The 18,678-nt window shown below is 53.7% G+C and overlaps 2 protein-coding genes across 3 annotated transcripts; both read left to right on the top strand.

The window, feature by feature from the left end:
* Positions 1-4,353: 4,353 nt before the first annotated feature.
* On the top strand, positions 4,354-7,779 carry Mrgbp (MRG domain binding protein). 2 transcript variants are annotated; one of them, XM_051184889.1, is made up of 5 exons: positions 4,356-4,580; positions 5,001-5,122; positions 6,005-6,086; positions 6,396-6,470; positions 6,810-7,779. In XM_051184889.1, exons 1-5 carry the CDS (start codon positions 4,433-4,435, stop codon positions 6,995-6,997), a joined length of 615 nt encoding a protein of 204 aa, XP_051040846.1. In that variant the 5' UTR covers positions 4,356-4,432; the 3' UTR covers positions 6,998-7,779. The 2 variants fall into 2 exon arrangements, with proteins under 2 accessions (XP_051040838.1, XP_051040846.1); XM_051184881.1 differs by lacking the exon at positions 6,810-7,779 and having other exon boundaries at positions 4,354-4,580; positions 6,005-6,470.
* A 2,807-nt stretch (positions 7,780-10,586) lies between these two features.
* Positions 10,587-16,578, top strand: Ogfr (opioid growth factor receptor). Its single transcript, XM_051184866.1, has 7 exons — positions 10,587-10,822; positions 12,064-12,132; positions 12,659-12,737; positions 13,488-13,566; positions 14,238-14,304; positions 14,754-14,902; positions 15,292-16,578. Exons 1-7 carry the CDS (start codon positions 10,682-10,684, stop codon positions 16,253-16,255), a joined length of 1,548 nt encoding a protein of 515 aa, XP_051040823.1. The 5' UTR covers positions 10,587-10,681; the 3' UTR covers positions 16,256-16,578.
* The last annotated feature ends 2,100 nt before the right edge of the window (positions 16,579-18,678 follow it).

Raw genomic sequence — 18,678 nt, 5'->3', positions numbered from 1 at the left:
TTCTATTGAAATGTTTGAGCCCCTGGGAGTGCACCTTTCCTTGGATCCTGCTGGCAGATTTCAAAGCTGGAATAGAGGTTTGCATCCAAAGAGTTGGTGGGCAGTGCCCCCTACAGGCAAGACTCGGCAGGGAAGCCCACGACTTACAAAGAGGGCAGCTTTGAGAAGAATGGAAATAATCCCATAGGCCATTAATCACGCCGACCTACCACTAACAGGAAGAGAACAGAAACGGAGTTAAGCTGTGTTAATCAGGCCATGGGTTTCCTACCTGGCTGTAATCGCAGTAGGAAAAGACTGAGCCTGAACTGGGAAGTCCAGGTCCTATGGGGGGGGGGTGTGTGTGCTGAGTTCTAGACTCCTCTTTCCAATGCTCCATACCCTGAAGAGGACAGCACAGCTGTTCTCAGTATTCATACGTTCAGGTGAGGTCCAGAGGATAGCCAGTGGCCATCAGGTGAATGCATGTGAACAGGATCCACAGGCAGATTGTCTCTTGTCCCCCAGAGTCCCAGAATTCTGTAAGGGAGCAGAGCAGGGCCAGCCATGCTACTGGAAATTTCACTACTGCAGAGATGCAGTCTGCAAGGAGACAGTGTGGCCAAAGGCAGGCTGCATCTGAACAGAGCTTTTACAAATTCTCCTCCCACTGGATCCAGTTCTTGTGGCCAAGGGCTGGATGTTCCTTTGGGAGTAGGGACAGGCTCCCACTTGTTAGCAATGGCCACCACCTTCCAGAAACAATATCAGACCCCCAGACCGTTGGTAGACTGCTTTGCTGGCATGCATGAATTCCCGGATTCAGTCCACAGCATATGTGTATCAGCACACACCTATCAGCCTGCACTTAGGAGGTGAAGGAATAAAGATCCAAGTCCATGGCAACTTTTGGCTTTATAGTGAGTTTGAAGCCAGTCTAGGATGCATGAGAACTGGACTAACAAATGAATAATAAGAAAGAGGTGACATTTGGTTGAGACTTAAAGATGGCCTGGGGAGTATTTCACCCTGGCCAAACTTATACAAGACTGGCATATAAACCAGAAGGCTTGCATATTTATTGAACCTCTCTAGGGCCTTTATTTCTCATCCAGGCCCACTCTGAACCCTCCATCCCTGAGATCAAGAATTCCAGCACTCACATCCATCTTGTAAAAGCGATTTGAGCAGCAGAGGCCCCAACAAATGAGGAAAGGTTGACCAGTTGGCTAGTGCACCTATCAAGACACATCACTGTCCACTTTATATGCTAACCCCATCTGTGAAGTAGGCAGCCATTCTACAGTCACAGTCCTGGCCCTCTGGAGCTGCTTGAAGGGAATAAAAATGTGAGCAAAGCTCACCAATGGTTTCCACATGTGGGTGAACTGCCACCCAGACACCTGCTCCAGGTCAAGGGGACCCTTGCAGAAGGAGCTACTCAGCTCCCGACAGGTATGAAGCTACTTATTGGGATGACTTGTTGGACACCCAGGAACCCAGGCTACAGGAGCACACACACAATCAAAGACTAATAGCTCTGCTACAGCTCCTTGTAGAGAGCTACAAAATGAACAAATACAGCTTCCTCTTAAATTCATAGGATTGAGGGGCTGGAGAGATTGAGGGGCTGTCTCAGAGGTTAGGAGCACTAACTACTCTTCCAGAGGACCCAGGTTCAATTCCCAGCACCCATGTGGCGGCTCACACCTGTCTGTCACGCCAGTTCTGCTGGATCTGACACCCTCACACAACCATGCATGCTGCTAAAACACCAATGCACATTGTATCAAATACAGAGTCTCTGTGTGTTATTTGGGGCTGGCGCAGCGGCAAAAAACCGTACTCGTTACACATACATAAGATAAAAATAAATTATTTTTTTAAAGTGGGTCTTTTCCACTTTCATGAGATTGGACTACAGCTCCTACATGTGTCTGGCTCCAGCTGTCTCTTCCGTTAGTGAAAACAGGAAGTCAGCTGGGTCATGAGACAGAAGGTAGAGTCCTAGCTGCTGACCTCAGTGCTTATCCTCTATTACCTGGCATGGAGTCCGTTCTGCAGAGCCTTGCCAAGGCTTCACAGAAGGAAAGAATGAGTGAATTCTTCTCTGCTAAAACACCCAACCTGTCTACAGGCACCAAGTCATATTTGCAGTCACACATCCCAGGATATGTCTAGAATGACAGTCAGGTGTTTGCAGATGGGATATGGTCTGGGTGCAGTGGTAGATGCAGGCCACACAGAACAGAGGACCAGCTATGACAGAGGAGGCTGAGGGTTGCACAAGGGAAGCTTCCTATGGAAAGAGGCACTGGAAAGAGGGTCCTACCTGGTAGGAGTGAGAACCAGAGCCAGAGCCAGAATCAGTCAGGAGCAGGGTCCCTCATGCCCAGGTGTCTGGAGAATAACCAGGATATTATTCTGAACACCTGCTCCTGGACACTTACGGTATGGTGGGTCTCAGCCTGGAACCTTGTATCACAACAATTAAGTCAAGTTCTGAAAGCTGATCAGAGACAAGGGCACAGGCTCTGTGGGATCATAACTCCAAGCTACATTATAACTCCACATGACAGTAGTGACCCCAGGCCCCTGGTGAAGTTCCATTGGGCTGTATCTCCCCCATGGCATTGGGGGGGGGGCTTCCCACCAGCCACATCTCCACAATGGGAAAGCTGAGACCAGCCATAGACTGCTCTGAGCCCAAGCTGTCCCAGACAATGAGGCTGGCCAGAGCCTGCACCCTCCATGGTGCTCACTATTGTGAGCATTGTCTGGCTACAGGCCTGAATGCGAGGCAGGTACAGGGCTAGGACTGGATTCCAAGGCCAGTGGCAGCCAGTAGAAAATTCTTACCAGTACGGAGAGTACAGGGATACAGTGGTTCCATAGCACAAAGGAAAACACGTTCTTACAAAGGCTCTCAACCTCTCAGTCACACAGCTGAGAGGCAGCAGTCAGGAAAGGGATTCTGAAGCCTGAATGTGGAGGGCATAGTTGAGGGATGAATGTAGAGAAGCCTGCATGGGTGGCAGGTAGGGCCCATGCACAACTGACTGGGGTGACCCGCACCTCAAGAAGAGACCACACTCCTGTGTAGAGCTGTGGCTGTTCTACCACACGAGTTCCCCAGAGACCACCAGGAGTCCAAGTTCCTATGCAAAAGCAAAGAGCCTTTCTTTATTGCAAGTTCCAGCTTGGGCTCTCCGTCTGTTCTGACACGGTGGTTGGATCAGGGAGAGCATTAAGCTCAGCTGTGGCAGGGTTTTAAAGGAGTAAAGGATGGGGAATTAGGGGAATTCTGCAATCAGATGGGGGCTGAATTCCCGATTGGGCCGGAGTGAGGTAACAGATGTCTTGTCAGACAGTGATTGCTACTGGTGTGGCCGCAAGGAAACTGGCAGCCCATGTACAAGTTAGGTGCGCTGTCCTTAATGATCTGGAGCATCTAGTCCTTGTTTGTCTCGATTGTGGTTGGGCTCCCGCAGGGTACAGTCGGTGGCTTTTCCTGGTTTTTGCCAGGGTGAGGCCTAAAGTCCCACTCTGTCATGGCTGCACTGATGTTAAGCTGGGCCTCTTCAGAGGCCAGACCAGCAACTAACACCTGCCTGAAATTCTAACAGTCTGAGTAATCAGCAACCCACTTCTGGAGGGGCCGGACTGTGGGGACAGGACGAAGGTAGAAGTAGATGAGGAGGCCAGCAGAACCCAGATTTCTGTCTTCCGATGGCAAAGAAGCTCTGAACTCTGGGTCTATGATGAGCACCCAGGCCAGGGCCACTCAAGTCTACAAAAAGTGGTTGGGGGTGGTGTGTGTGTGTGTGTGCAAAAAGTGGTTAGGGGTGTGTGTGTGTGTGCAAAAAGTGGTTGGGAGGGTGGGGGTGTGTGCGCGCGTGCGCGCACACATACAATGGCATGGATATAGAAGTTACAAATGGTCTTTCAGGGTGAGACTGCAGTTACCAGGCTTGTGCACAAGCATCTCTATTGGATGAGCCATCACACTAGCCCCTGGCTTTTTTAAAAAACAACTTTATTGAGATGTCATTTACATACTGTATAACTTATTACTGGCAGGGGGAGGAGACACAGCCTTACTTTTTAAATTTTGGGGCGTGTGTATCATACCACGTACAGTCGACTGGCTTGGAACTCTCAGAGATCCTCCTGCCTCCGCTAGGATTAAAGGAGAGCATCGCCACTCCCAGCTGGTGATCTTTTAAAAAACTGAGCTTTGTGCCGCTCCCTCTCTGGCCAGAGCCGGAGGCGGGGAAAGCGTCGACCACCAGGGGGCGTGCCGGCACCGGAAGCCAGCCTTTGTTGCGCCTGCGCGGACGCGGATACGCGGCGGTCCTGAGCCCAGCGAGCGCGCGCCCTCCACACCGAGTGCGCCTGCGCGGAGCCTGTAGCAACCCTTTTCTTGCCGGACGCTCGTAGCTCGCCGGCGGCCATGGGGGAGGCCGAGGTGGGCGGCACGGGCGCCCCAGGCGACAAGGGCCCCGGCGAGGCAGCCCCGAGCCCTGCAGAGGAAACGGTAGTGTGGAGCCCGGAGGTGGAGGTGTGCCTCTTCCACGCCATGCTGGGCCACAAGCCTGTCGGTGAGCACCGCGCACCCGCGTGGGGGTGGGGCGGGAAAACGTCGGGCGGGCGGGCGGGCGGGGCCTGCGACCTCTCCCGGGCCGGGACCTCCCACTTCGGAGTGCCCAGTTAGCCCGAGACCCCCGAGACTTTCCTGCCCGAGAAGGCCTCCCTCTCCCTGGGGACGCCCCTGACTTCCCTACCCATGCGGCACTCCTACCCCAGGGACCGCCTGCACTGTCCCCGCCCCTGCAGCCCCCTTGCCCCGCATCCGTGCCCCTGGGACACCCACTTGCCACGTGACACCTGACTCCTGCAGCACCCCCACGTGCCGTTTCCTACCGCTGCCCGCCCAGCGTCCGCGCCGCCCGCACAGAGGCGCTGCCCTAACCCTAACCCTAACCCCTAACCCACAACCCACTCACTGTCCTGCCTCTCAGGGGTGAACCGGCACTTCCACATGATTTGTATTCGAGACAAGTTCAGCCAGAATATTGGGCGCCAGGTCCCATCCAAGGTCATCTGGGACCATCTGAGCACTATGTATGACATGCAGGCACTGGTGAGTTGGACCCCGCGGCCCACCCGCTTTGGGGCTGAAGGTGGAGACGAGTCCCCCACCCTGTCTTCCTGTGGCGGTGCAGGGCAGAGCCCGCTGGTTACTTGGGGTTCGCCATGCAGAGCAGAGGTGATGTCATCTGAGGCCTCATCCTCCTGCTTGCTGTGAAAAGCGCTAATTAGTGATGGCCTCTGAGCATGTTTTTTCAGGGAGTCTGCGTTAGATTTGGGGTGGTCTCAAGAAGTCTTCCAGGGCGATAGTTGGGTGCTGACATGCAGAGAGTCGCATCAGGTCTCTGTGTAAAGTAGTAAGAGGTTCCCAGTGCTCTTGGTGGAGGCTGACCCTATCTGAGTCCCATTGAGGTGAATTCTGGTACCCCTGCGGGAGCCAGGTGTTGTCCTTTTCTTAGAGCTTAGAGGTAGTGCTGTCTGGTGGGTAACTATGTAACAGGTTTGCAGAGCTGCAATGTGTGACAGGGTCTGCAGAGTAACTAGTAACCAAGCTGGGAGGACTTGTCCGTAGTGTCTGACAGGCATTGTAACTCCATAGCAGGACAGGCGGAGCTGTAGGTGCCTGTGGTCACGGGAAATGCTGCAGTGGGGGAATGCTGCAGTGCCATGTCGTCAGGTTCCACTCAGTGGCATGAACCTTGTTGGGCTGGTGCTAGCCTGGCCCTCCCTAATCGTTTGAAAAGTCCAGCTGCAGTAGTCTTTGCAAGCTAGAGGAAGGGACCCCACCAGCTCAGCCTCCAGCCAGCTCCTCTTGTGTACACCTTAGCGAGATGACACCCTGTTCTTCTCTGTTTCTTGAAAATACAAAAAAAAAAACAAACAAACCAAAAAAAAAAAAAAAAAAAAAAAAAAACACCCCGCTTTGTGCCGGCAGCACGAGTCTGAGATTCTTCCATTCCCAAATCCAGAGAGGAACTTTGTCCTTCCCGACGAAATCATTCAGGAGGTCCGAGAAGGTGAGACTCGGCCACCATCAGGGCTGGGAATTAAAAAAGCCGGACCAGGCCAAAGGTGGGGAGGTCTGGGGCCTCCAGGGAGGTGTAAAGGTCCTGCTCAGACCCCGCCTCCACTGGCACCTGGGAGGTTTTGGGAGCCGAGGGCTGGGGAGAGCGGTACTCAAAGGCAGTCTCCTGATGGATGCCATCTCGTGATGGACGCCGAGGCCTGTGTGGGCAGCGAGAATCGGAAGCAGTCCTGGCCAGACCGTCCCCCAGCGCTGGCCACCACCGTGGGTTTCCAGTGAACGGCAGCTGTCTCCTCCACAGGAAAAGTGGTCATTGAAGAGGAGATGAAGGAGGAGATGAAGGAGGATGTGGACCCCCACAGTGGGGCTGATGATGGTGAGTGTGGCTCGCCTCAGGCAGAATGAGATGAGGAAGCCATGGAAGCAGAGGGATGGAGGAGCCACTTAGGGAGGAACTCACCTGGGGCATGAGGGCCCCCTGAAGGCCCATAAGGGGCCAGGCCAGGCCAGGCATTAGGCTGTGCCTTTGCCTGAGACCAAGGCCAAGCCCGGGAGCATCAGACGTGCTCAGACAGGAGACCCCCAGGGAGACTAGGCTTCTCCTCCTTCCCAGGGGACACCGGTGCAAAGAGCCTGGTGTGCGTCTGATTAGCTGAACAGGAAAAAGATGAGTTTGTGTATACTCTGTTTTCAGCCAAATGATTTTGTTTCTCAGTTTTTTCATCTTCAGGGAGCTTGGGGAAAGCATTAGAAAAATCCAGCAAAGACAAGGAGAAGAACTCCTCAGACTTGGGGTGCAAAGAAGGGGCAGACAAGCGGAAACGCAGCCGGGTCACTGACAAGGTCCTGACTGCCAACAGCAACCCCTCCAGCCCCAGTGCTGCCAAGAGGCGCCGGACATAGACACCTCAGCCGCAGGTGCCACGGAGATGCTCGAATGCTGCAAGCCCTCGCTGCCTGCTGCCAGGTCCCCGGGTGAATGTGACCACCCGGCGGAGATGCCAGTGGGGGCGTCTGCTGTGTCATCAGGCCACCAGAGCACCCGACTGGTCCAGAAGACCAGCTGGATCCACTCCGCTTGGATGGCGAAGCCTCTGGCCAGCCTCTTGCTTTCTCCTGGTTGGTTCCCCACTGTGCCACAGTGTGTGGAGAGGAGCAGGTGCATGGGACCAGAGGACTGAGAGTCAAAGCAATACGCCGCCGCCGCCCTCACTGCCCTCTGAAGGAAGCAGCTTCTCGCCTTCCTTAGGTGCCCACTCTGCGTCTGCTTGTCCTGTGAGGCTCCAGAGTGCGCTGGCATTGGGAAAAGGTGTCTTTGAAGTTCACACAGCACACACTGTGCACAGAAGGCCTCCCCCATCTGGGAAACAGAACTGGATATTTTGCCTCATTAACTTGTACTGTAACAATGTATATAATTTGGTATATAATTTGGTTCATATTCCATTATTTAATTTTTAAGAAGCCTATTTTACTAGTGTTTTTGTATGAAGAAAAATACTGCAGAGTTAAACCTGTGATGTGTTTTTTCTGAGATGTTTTGTTTTAAAGTGACTACTGAGATACCTCTGGCTCTGTTTTTATATGCCAGATACAGAGAATTTTTAGCGGTTATTTTTGTAACTTTAGTAACTTGGAATAGACCAACTAAGGGCGTGAAATAAAGGCACAGCCATCGGACTGAGGAGCCACTAGCCTGATGGTTGAAATACTTTCATTTGGAGAACATTAAAGCATTTTTAAAAAATCACCTTGGCAGTTGTGTGATTTGCTACTAAACAGGTGTTTCTGTTTTTCCCACAGAGAAAAGGATCCCCACCCCAGGAGTCATAACTGTAAAGCGCATTTAGACAACTTCCTGGCATCACTGGATGGTAGTGAGGTGTTGAGCCTTCATCACAGACTAGCAGGACACCCACCCCTAACCTCCGGCCCCTACCACTGCCTGCCCAGCTGCCTCTGCCTATTGTCCTTCCATAACCAGCTGTTGTGTAGGATGAGCACACAGTACTGACCAGATCATCTTGAGTATTTATTGTCTGTGACTAACAACCCTCCCGCCTTCTGCATGGTCCCAGGCGATGAGAACTGGCCTGCTGTTGGCCTCCAGGCTGGCCTATGCCAGCCCACTGCCACTTCTAGTCAGGACAATTGGGTCACCATGAACATAGACCCTCTCTGAAACAGAAAGCATCTTGAGTGGATACAGATGAGCTCACCTAGTCTCCTGGCCTGTCCTCTCAGGAAAAACCAGCTGTGGGAGGTCTCTGGGTCCCCTTTTCGTAGGGCCTGGACAAGGTCATAATTCAACAATTTCCTGCCCCCTGGAATGGGGCAGAAGGTAGAGGCTATAGAGTGTATGCTCAGACCTGAAGCAGTGCCATGTGTCCCAGAGCAAGCGACAGACGAGGGAAGCATGTTTTGGGAGCTGGCTTGGGGCCACTTTATCCTGTCTTTGCCCAGTGCCTACTACTACAGGCTTGTTTGGTGGGAGAAGCCTAGCTGTTGCATCCACAACTAGCAGGAGAAATGGGAAGCAGATAGTACCCGAGGGGCAGTGTGTGATAACCAGGAAGGCTCAGTCTTCTAGATCCATCTGCAAGAACAGTCTAGGGGGAGGAGAGCATGCAGGAGGGCCTGGTCAGTTTGTTCTAGCAGCAGGCTTCACCCAATAGTGCAATGTCCCATTCTGGCCACACTGCCTCACATGAGTGTCATGTGGGCAAAGTCAAACTGCTTCCCTCCTTAGTTCTTCAGACTCTGTGGCTCACAGGTGTGTCCCCCTGTCCCTTAAGAGATACCTAGGTAGCGGGGCGGTAGTGGCTCAGACCTTTAATCCCATCACTCGGGAGGCAGAGGCAGGCAGATGTCTGTGAGTTCAAGGCCAGCCTGGTCTACAAAGTGAGTTCCAGGACAGCCAGAGCTGTTACACTGAGAAACCCTGTCTCAAAAAAAAAAAAAAAAAAAACCCTGGGGGAGCGGGGGCAATGCCGCTGGCGTGATCACAGCCTGGCAGTGTGACCTGGAGTTCTGCGAGGACACGTGCTTTCCCTCTCCCGACCTAGGGTGGGCTCTGTGCACCCCCAACCAGTGATGCTTAGGGTTACCGAGAAGAACCCCAAAGTGCAAAGGAGGCGAGGGTGCAAAGTACAAATACAAAATGCTAGTAGCTGTGGAACAAAAGGAAGCGCCTGTGCCGTTCGCACCTGTCATGACTGAAAGCCATGTTGGTGCTGAGACTGGCGGCCTCCACCATAGGGGCACCCTGTGTGGAGGTCACCAGGGGACACAGGACATCTGTTATGTAAAGCCTCCCACTGTGAGGCATTTTCTTCCCTGCACTGGTTGCGATTTAGTACAGATCATTCAGGTAGGTGTGGTCTTCGCTAGGGAACTTTAACAGTTCATGCCGCCATAGTCTCTGGACAGTTGCTACAGGCAATATATTTTTACTGTGATATTCCCAGATAATTTCAGGTTCACATCTGGTCAAGGAGTAAGGCCACACTCAAAGGTCACATACACATAAGCCTGAAGCAAAGTTATTACTATTTTAATATTATTTGGGATATGGTTACATAAAAGGAATACTTTCTCTGCGTAGGCAGTCTTCAAGCAAATTTTGTCGGCTGCCCTAGAATTCATAACACTCGCCTGATGAGAAACTTCAACCATATTGGAATGAGGGTCCTTTCCCCTGCTACCTACCCATTCCCCCTTAACTTTCCCTATCTTTCCTAACTTTCCCTTTCTATCTTGCCTAAAACAGTGCATCACATAACAAGGTCAGGCTCATGGCCACAGTCGGCAGTGGAATTCCAAAAACACCTAAGGCCACATGATCCCAGGAGATCTGCAGTGGACATTAGTGGGTGTCCAGAACTCCCATGGCTTCAGGAATTTGTTACTGATCTTTCAGAAAGCAGAGGAGAATATGGAGATGGCTCAACTGGGGGGGGGGGGGGCTTGCAAGCATAAGAACCTAGAAGCCTTGATGGTGTGTACCTGTAATTCCAGTGCTGGGGAGGCAGAGACCGTAGGATTCCTGGGATTTGCTGGATAGCCAGCCTCATGGGATCTGAGCTCAAGGTGAAAGAGAGCCCCTTTCTCAAAATAGGGTGTACACTTAACTAAGGAACTGCATTCAACATTGATCTCTGGTGTCCAGGGGCATCCAAACACACACGCGCGCACACGTACAAAGCGAGCTAATAGAGACACAGAAGCCAGCAGGAGAGACTGCAGTTAGACAGGTCAGAGCTGGCAGAAAGAGCCCTCCTACCCTCTCCGGAGGGAAGGGACAGTATCCAGGGAAGTGCAAATCTCTAGGGGGAGGCCCTGAGTCTGATGCAGTGCGTCTTCCGGGAAGAGGATGGGGGGCAGGAATCCCTGGTGCACAGCCTCCGGGGTTGTCCTTCACCGGGATCGCCTTCTCCTGGGCACCGCTCCGCGCCGAGCTCCGCGGGTAGCGGCCTTGCTGGGTAGCGGCGGAAGCGGAGCGGTGGGCGGGCCCTGGCGCCGCCCCGCCCCCGCGCTTCCTCCTCTTTCACTTTCCTTTCCACGGAAAGCGGGTCCTGGCTCCCGAGCATGGACGACCCGGACTGCGATTCCACCTGGGAGGACGAGAGCGAGGAGGACGGCGAGGACGGCCAGGCGGATGATACGGGCGATGAGGACACGGGCGATGAGGACGGCGACGCGGAGGAGACACGGCCAGGCGTGTTCCAGGTGCAGGAGGGCGGGAGGGCCACGGGGCGACACCAGGCCGTGAGCGCCCGGCCCTGGCCGCTGTCCCGAGGGGCCGCCGGGCCCAGGCCGGGTCGGACCAAGCGCCGGTGACGTCAGGGCCGCGACTGGTGGGGGGTCGTGCGTGGGTGACGTCAGAGCGCGCCCCAGATCCTGCTCCTGCGTGGGTGGCCTTCCCCCAGGTTGCCCTTCCTCCGCCTCCCGTGCGGCCCCCAACTGCAGACGGCCAGTGACCCCGGCCTGGGAGACCTGGGGCGCGGGGCTGTCTGTCTGCCACTAGCTCTGGCAACTTTTGTTGCCACCAGAGCTCGTCTGCAGGTATACTTTTGTAGCAAGCAGTGCCATCCTGTAAGACACGCTGCCCTGGTTATAGCTGTGGCTTCGGGATCGATGGGATGAGTGAGAGCAATGGCCATTCTCCCGGTTCTCTCCATGGCTACGCTCTCTGGTTGTCTGCCGTTTCGGGGAAAGTGGCCCAGAATCTGGAGAGGTTCTGAGGCCGGCCTTCCAGGCACGCCAGCCCTGCCCCGTAACCTCACTGCATTGAAACAAAGCTGACGCTGGGTAAAGTCCAAAAGCTCTGATGAGAATTGTTTCCCCACAAAAGCTCTTGGATCATACCTGAAGCAATAGCCAGTCCCAGGCCTGGAGACACGGTGTCTTCCATCACATTTGGTCAGGGAGGAGCAGGGTTTACAGGGAATGAGCCTCATGCATCCCATCCATCAGACCCATCCAGCAGCATCTGGGTTATCTCTTGAGGCTGTGGCTGGCAAAGTAATTGCCCTCGAGGATTCAGTCCAGTGATCATTCATAGCATAATATGGGGAGAAATTATAGTACTCAGGGAAGGGGACATGTAGCAGACTTGAACCAAAATGAGAATGGTCAGCACACCGGAGAGATGCAGCTGAGGCTTGGGAACCAGCCGTACACACTTTGGCAGTACGCTGGCTAGTGTGGGCCAAGGCACCCTAAGGAGAAAAAGGGAGTCCTGAGAGAGGTCAGGGTCGTAGTGAGGCTACTCTAGTGCCCTCTGTCTGTGCACACATGGAGGTGTGTTTCTGTAGTGTCTAGATTGGCCTCCTCAGAACCCCTGACAGAAGGTGGGGAGAAGACCAGAAGAAGAAACAGAAATACCCATTCCTCTTGCATAGAACTCAATGCTACCTTCATCCTGGACACTTTCCGGGTGCCTTATTCTTTTTATTCTCTCTCTCTAGTCCAGAATGACAGGGTACCGAAACTGGCGAGCTGTGCAGGACATGCGAAGGTACCGGCACCACTACCCGGTAGGTGCACAGGGCCCCTGCCTTGAGACGAAGTCCTCTTCCCAGATAGAGTATCCCCTGGCCTGATGAAAATCCAGCCTTGGGCTGTGGGTGTGGTCTTCATTGTCAGTTCAGATCCATGCCCTTCCCCCAGTCATGGGGTGACAGAGCAGGTTGTCCTACCTGAGTGTAGCTTTAAAGCGAGAGACCAGCTTCCTAACAGGACATGTGGCTCAGTGCTTCACACGGGGCCCCCTGGCTGGTACATGGGATCGCCTTCAGCCGTTCCTCTGTATCCTTGAGATACTGGCAATCCCTGTGCTGTTTTTGAGGTACAGAAGGGGAGTAGTCATCTGTGGCCTCTGTTGGTGGGGAGATGAAGGTAGGGCTGTCCTCCAAATCTACCCACGCTCACAGCGGGGGTCCAAAAGATGACCTTTGGAGTCTTGAACAGCTGTCCGTGCCCCTGACTGCGTGGAGTATGAGGGGCCCTTAAAGATGGCTTGCTTCTCACGAGTGCTCAGCCATCCTTTCTCTGGCTCTTCAGGATTTGGCGGATCAAGACTGCAATGGCGACATGTCTAACCTGAGCTTCTACAAAAATGAGATCTGCTTCCAGCCAAACGGTACCTGCCCACTCTTCCTGCCCACTCCCCCCCCCCCCTCCCTGCCCTTGTCCATTCTGCTAGGCTGGCTGTTATCCTCAGGCCAATTTTGGCTTTCAGATGGCCCTGCAGTGCCCCCTTGAGGCTGCCAAGGGGATTGGAGCTTAGGTTGAAGGTTTTTGGCCCAGGCTGGCCTCAGACTAAGAGATCTTCCCATCTCAGCCTCCCAAGTGCTGAAACTATAGGCTTGAGGCAACAAGTCTGTTTTGTGGCATAAATGTTATTTGAAACTAAGCAGTATAAGTTTTGTTGGTGCCTGCTCACACCTATCCTTTTATGCAGTTGCTTTTTTTTTTTTTTTTTTTTTTTTTTTGGCTGTATGCGGCTACATAGCTGAGATTTTTGCTGTCTGGCCCCGAAAGAGCATCTTCCCTGGACCATGTTCCAGGCCTGGTTTATGTGGGGATTCCTTTTGAGTACAGAGCTTCCTGGCTGACAAGATGTGTGCATGTATGTGCATGCATGCGTGAGAGTGTGTGTGTGTGTGTGTGTTCACGCATGCACCTCAGGGAAGAAGCAGTACGCCCCTCATATACAGAAGTAAGCCTATTTACCTACAACTAGTACGTTTTGTATTTGATGAGCTATGGATAACTCTGTTGAGTCCTGAGAACTCTAAAAAAGTTGAGAGTAGGCAGTGATTTTGTCATAGCTCTGTCCCGAGCTCTCAAGGAGGCCTCTGTAGATGACTTTTCTCCATGGGACTTCCAGGTTTCCTCATTGAGGACATTCTTCAGAACTGGAAAGACAACTATGACCTCCTTGAAGAGAATCACTCCTATATTCAGTGGTGAGTGGAAGTGAATCGGCGGGAAAGGGGGTCTGGGTCATCTAGGTGGGAGCTGTCATGCTGTGTGTAGGTTTAGGTATGTATGAAGCATCCTTCCTTCCCATAAGCCTGTGTGTACATGACAGGTATTGCCTGCGTACCTGGTTAGTGTCCCTGTCGTTGGGCTCTGTGGGGGTGTTGTGTACACTTCCGTGGGCAGGTCTGTCTGTCTGTCTAGAGGGGCAACTGGAGCTGGACTACCTCTGACTTGGTTTCAGCAGGGCTCGAGTGAGGTACCACACAGCAGCCTCAGAAGTGATACCGTTTCCTGGCAAGAACAGCATCCCTTGCTTGAGGACAGCCCACTGGGCTGCCCCCAGTGTCCTCTTGGCATGAGCACATTGTGGCAGTAATTCTGCAGGATCAGTGACAAGAAAGAACAAACTATGAAAACATAGGAAACAAAGTTCTGCCCTCCGAAGGTGACAGACACACCGGTCTTGCCCATTTTGACTTTACACCACACAGCTCACTGAGCACATAGGCTGAGGCTCCAAGCAGACATCTTACCTATTCTGGGCCTACTGCCTTCCTTACCCAGCCCTTCCCAGGAATAAGAGGGAGGCATTGAATTAAGGATAAACAAGTTGCTGCCTGATACTAAAGTGCCTGTACCCTCACCATCTTCTCAGGCTGTTTCCTCTGAGGGAACCAGGAGTGAACTGGCATGCCAAGCCCCTCACACTCAAGGAGGTTGAGGTAAGTTCCTTTCCTGGGCCAGACTGAGAAGTTAGGAGAGCTACCCCTGCTGCAGAGAGGTCACTCCGATAGTGTCTGTGCTGCCTCAGGGGCCAGAAGAGCCCCATGGTGCCCTTGTGGTATGTAGAAGTCTGCCTAATGGGAATGATGCCACCTGTTGGGGACATCACAGAAAGAGGATCAGTCTGTAGTAGAGGTTAGGGACAGGAGGGTCTTGGACAAGGATAGCAAGGATGCCTTGTGGCAGGTGACTCAGGTTAACAGAGTGACAGCTTTCCTAGGCCTCAGAGAAGAAAGCTGGAGATTGTTGAAGTTGTCTCATCCCTGGAGGCTGAGTCAGGGCCTAAGGGAAGGCAGTAGCCTACCTGGTAGACAGCAGCCCCACCCAGTGTTCCTTGGGAGCGGTGATAAGTGAGGGCCATCTAAGCCCCCAGGGGATTGTTTTCTAGGCGTTTAAAAGCTCCAAGGAGGTCAGAGAGCGTCTTGTCAGGGCCTATGAGCTCATGCTGGGCTTTTATGGGATCCAACTCCAGGACCGGGACACTGGTGCCGTCTGCCGGGCACAGAACTTCCAGCCGCGCTTCCACAACCTGAACAGGTGAGGACAGGGCCCTGCCGGCACCCTCCCATTCGTTTCTGCTGGGGCCGGGATTCCAGCAGAGAAGTCTAATACAGGCCACAGAGTGTAGGGGTTGTGAGGTCATAAAAGGCAGCAGTCCCTTGGCCTGGGAGTGTTTCATCCCTTCCATCCAGCCAGGAAGCAGAGGCAGGGGAGGTCTCCAGACATCTCAGTCACTCTGGGTCTGTCTGCCAGGGTGTCGGCCCCTTCTAGCTTTCAACAGTGCTCCCAGACATGGACTGAGTAGTCTCCCAGGTGGGCCCTGAGAAGACCCTTAAAACTCGAGATGGAGCCGGCCACAGATTCCTTGGCCAGATGTGCATCCCCAGGGCCAGGTCCATCCAACCTCCTGTCACCTGCCTTCACAGCCACAGCCACAACAACCTGCGTATTACACGCATCCTCAAGTCGCTGGGCGAGCTGGGCTTAGAGCACTACCAGGCACCGCTGGTCCGCTTCTTCCTGGAAGAGACACTGGTACAGCACAAACTGCCCAGCGTGCGCCAGAGTGTCCTGGACTACTTCCTGTTCGCCGTGCGCTGCCGACATCAGCGCCGGGTGCTCGTGCACTTTGCATGGGAGCACTTCAAACCTCGCTGCCAGTTTGTCTGGGGGCCCCGTGACAAGCTGCGGAAATTCAGGCCCCAGGCTGCACCCCAGCCACTGATGGTAGTAGGGCAGGCAGATAAGGATGAGGGCTCCGGGAACCCCTTCCAAGAGGCTGGCACCCAGGGTCGGACCTGTGGATCTGGAAGGGACCTGAGTGGGGACACTGGAACAGCTGAGGATCCCTCTCTGCTGAGCACAAAGCCCCAGGATGCGGGAACCCTGGATGAGGACCAGGGGGATGAGGCTGAGTCACTGAGCCCCAAAGAGAGCAAGAAGAGGAAGTTGGAGGGGAACAGGCAGGAGCAGGTCCCAGGGGAGCCAGATCTCCAGAGTGTCTCTGAGGTAGAAAAAATTGCCCTCAACCTTGAGGGGTGTGCCCTCAGTCCTATCAGTCAGGAACCCAGGGAGGCTGAACAGCCCTGTCCTGATCCCCATGGGGCCAGAGTGGCTGATGAGGTAAGAAAACGGAGGAAGGTGGAGGAGGGGGCTGAGGGTGATGGAGTAGCCAGTAACCATCACACTGACACACAGGCGCATGCCCCGCCTCCGACTTCTTCAGAGTGTCCTGAGGCCCAGAAGGATGGCAGTGGGCCAGAGGACCCAGAAAGCCAGGCGGGGTCAGAGCAAGGTTCCTCTGTGAGTGCGGTGGAGGACCCTGATCCTGAAACGATAGGAATCTCAGTGGATGAGTCAGGAGATGGCGAGGATGGGGGCCTCTGCTGACCCCCCCCAAAGCCTTAGAGGTGCGTCTCAGTCCTAGTCAGCCCACTGCAGGGGTTGTCTTGAGTCCCAGAGCCTTGGCGGCTCTTCTCGGTGACCCACAGTGCTGGCCTCTCCCTGGTGGTCACTGAAGCCACCAGAGGGACTGAGGCCCTGCCCTCAGGGAAGGCCATGGCCTTCAGAACCCTCCTTACCTCACTGTGTCCTCCCCCACTGCCCTCTGAGCCCCGTGTTTGTGAACAAACCCTAAGGGTCTCAGGGGAGGGGCCTCTTTTCTTAGTCTGGTGCCAAGTGAGGCCTTTTCTGAATAAACTCTTTAGACTTTGCTTTCTGGTGTGGACCACAGTCCTGTTTGGTTGCCTGTGGGTTCTGTGGGTTGGTTCTTCCAGACTTCTTTCTTGCCCCCAGTTCAGAGCCACCTGGCCAATGCCACCTCATGACGCTTTGCCCACACAGAGTCCGCCAGACACTGACTGCACAGGCACTCTATGCAGACCTACCCTAAAACACACGGCCTTCCTGAATACAAGGTTTGGTCATCAGAACCTTAGCTGCTACTTTGTCACCTGTTCCCTTGGGTGGGCTGGGGACAGTGCTGGGTTTGCATGTCTAGACCAGTCCTTTCTTGACCCTCTCTACTGATAGGCCTCCCTGAGGCCCCATGTGACCTACCAGACTGGCATTCCACTGTAGCTTCTCTCTGCCACGTGCCAGTCTGTCATGTAAGGAGTTCCATGGACCTTGGAGAGGAGGGAGCCACACATATCTTGGTGCAAATGAGGTAGCCATCAAGCATAGCCCTGGTATCCTGAGGGAGAGAGTCACAGTTCTCCCTGAGCTGAAGCTAGGGGTCAGTGCCATTTCTTGACAAGGTCACAGAACTATGCTGTGAACATCACCCTCCCAAGGTTAGCTCAAAGCTGTGGGCCCCTGTAACCTTAGCTGTGGTTTGGCTCATGGTAAGGCTTCTGTCATGAAATGGAAATAGATGCTCTGAGATGGATAGAAGGCATCTAAGTAGTTAACTTCAGGTGGGGTTGCCCTTGGGAGTGCCAAGGCATCTTTGACTAGATGGATGGGACTCAAGTCGGATGGGGATTATCAGCACTGGAAAGTGAGGAGAGGCTCTAGGAATGGCTGGCCACTCTGACTCACTTGACCCCCTGACTTAGGAAGAATGACATACCAAAACAGGTAAATACAGCTCAGTTCTGCACAGCTCAAAGGCAAGTGTTGGGAGGCCTGGACCTGACAGGTGGTCTAGGATATGAGGGCCTCACCCCAGAGGTCTACAGATACTGAAGGTGTGAAGGAGTTGAAGACAAAGCCTGCTTCAAGTGCCAAAAATGTTCTCCAGACCCAATCTAAAGGCCAGCTGTGCCCCACCTGAGCGGCATCTAGTAGTTGGTCGCCCTACATGCCACACGCCAGGTGTGAGGTGGCAGGAAGGGCCGAGCTGTGGTGCCCAGAGGAACCTGGGTTGGGTGGGAGGTTCTTCACAGGGGCCATGACACTGTGTTCTCCAGGTTGAACCATGTGGGATGGGCTGTTCAGAGCACGCGCGCGCGCGCGCGCACACACACACACACACACACACACACACACACACACACACACACGTCTGACTGATTGAGGGCAAGGCTTCCCGAGCTCATGCTTGTTTCACTTCCGGGAACATTCACAAGCACTTGCTGCAGAGCTGAGTGGGCCATGGAGTGCTTGATAGTGGAATGAGAATCTCCTGTTATCTCACTTGGCAGGTGAAAGCCACAGCTTCCTATTGGAGGACCCACACACCACTTCTGCCCTCTCCTATTCTCTCCATCTTCTGTCTCTGTCTCCCCCCCCCCCATCTCTCTCACCCTTATCTACTCTGTTCTTGTTCATTTCTGTCACATGATCCTTGCCTGCAGATGGAGCTTCCGCCATGTCCTATAAACCTAGGGTCGCCTTACGATGGAAATTCAGGTTCTCAGAAAGGACAGGTAGTCTGGGACCCTACAGCTTTTGCAAGCTCCACCGGTGATTTAGATGTCAGGGAGATTAAGGGAAGGGCCTAGAGAATTAGCTCAGTGGTTAAGAGCACTTGTTACATTTGCAGAGGAGCTAAGTTCCCTTCCCAGCATCCACATGGAGGCTCACAACCATCTTTATCTTCTGTTCTCCGGACAACGGGCATGCACAATACGCACTTACACACATTCAGGCAAGAAGATCATACATAATTTAGTAAAGTAATTTGAAGAAGGAGGGACTACTGCTGTGGAGATTTGCTTCCAGGTATGTCCTAACTGGATCCTCTCCAGCAGCTTGATCTCCAAGCTGCTACTTTCCTCTTCCAGTTCACCATCTTACTCCCTCCTGAAGAACAGGGTGCACCATAAATGTGAGGCTTTCCAGTGGTGGCTGAAATGAACCAGACCGCC

This window comes from Phodopus roborovskii, unplaced genomic scaffold (genome assembly GCF_943737965.1).
Source record: "Phodopus roborovskii unplaced genomic scaffold, PHOROB, whole genome shotgun sequence".
Taxonomy (NCBI): Eukaryota; Metazoa; Chordata; class Mammalia; order Rodentia; family Cricetidae; genus Phodopus; species Phodopus roborovskii.
The sequence above is the reverse complement of the archived record's forward strand: the minus strand, read 5'-3'. Positions and strand labels throughout refer to the sequence as shown.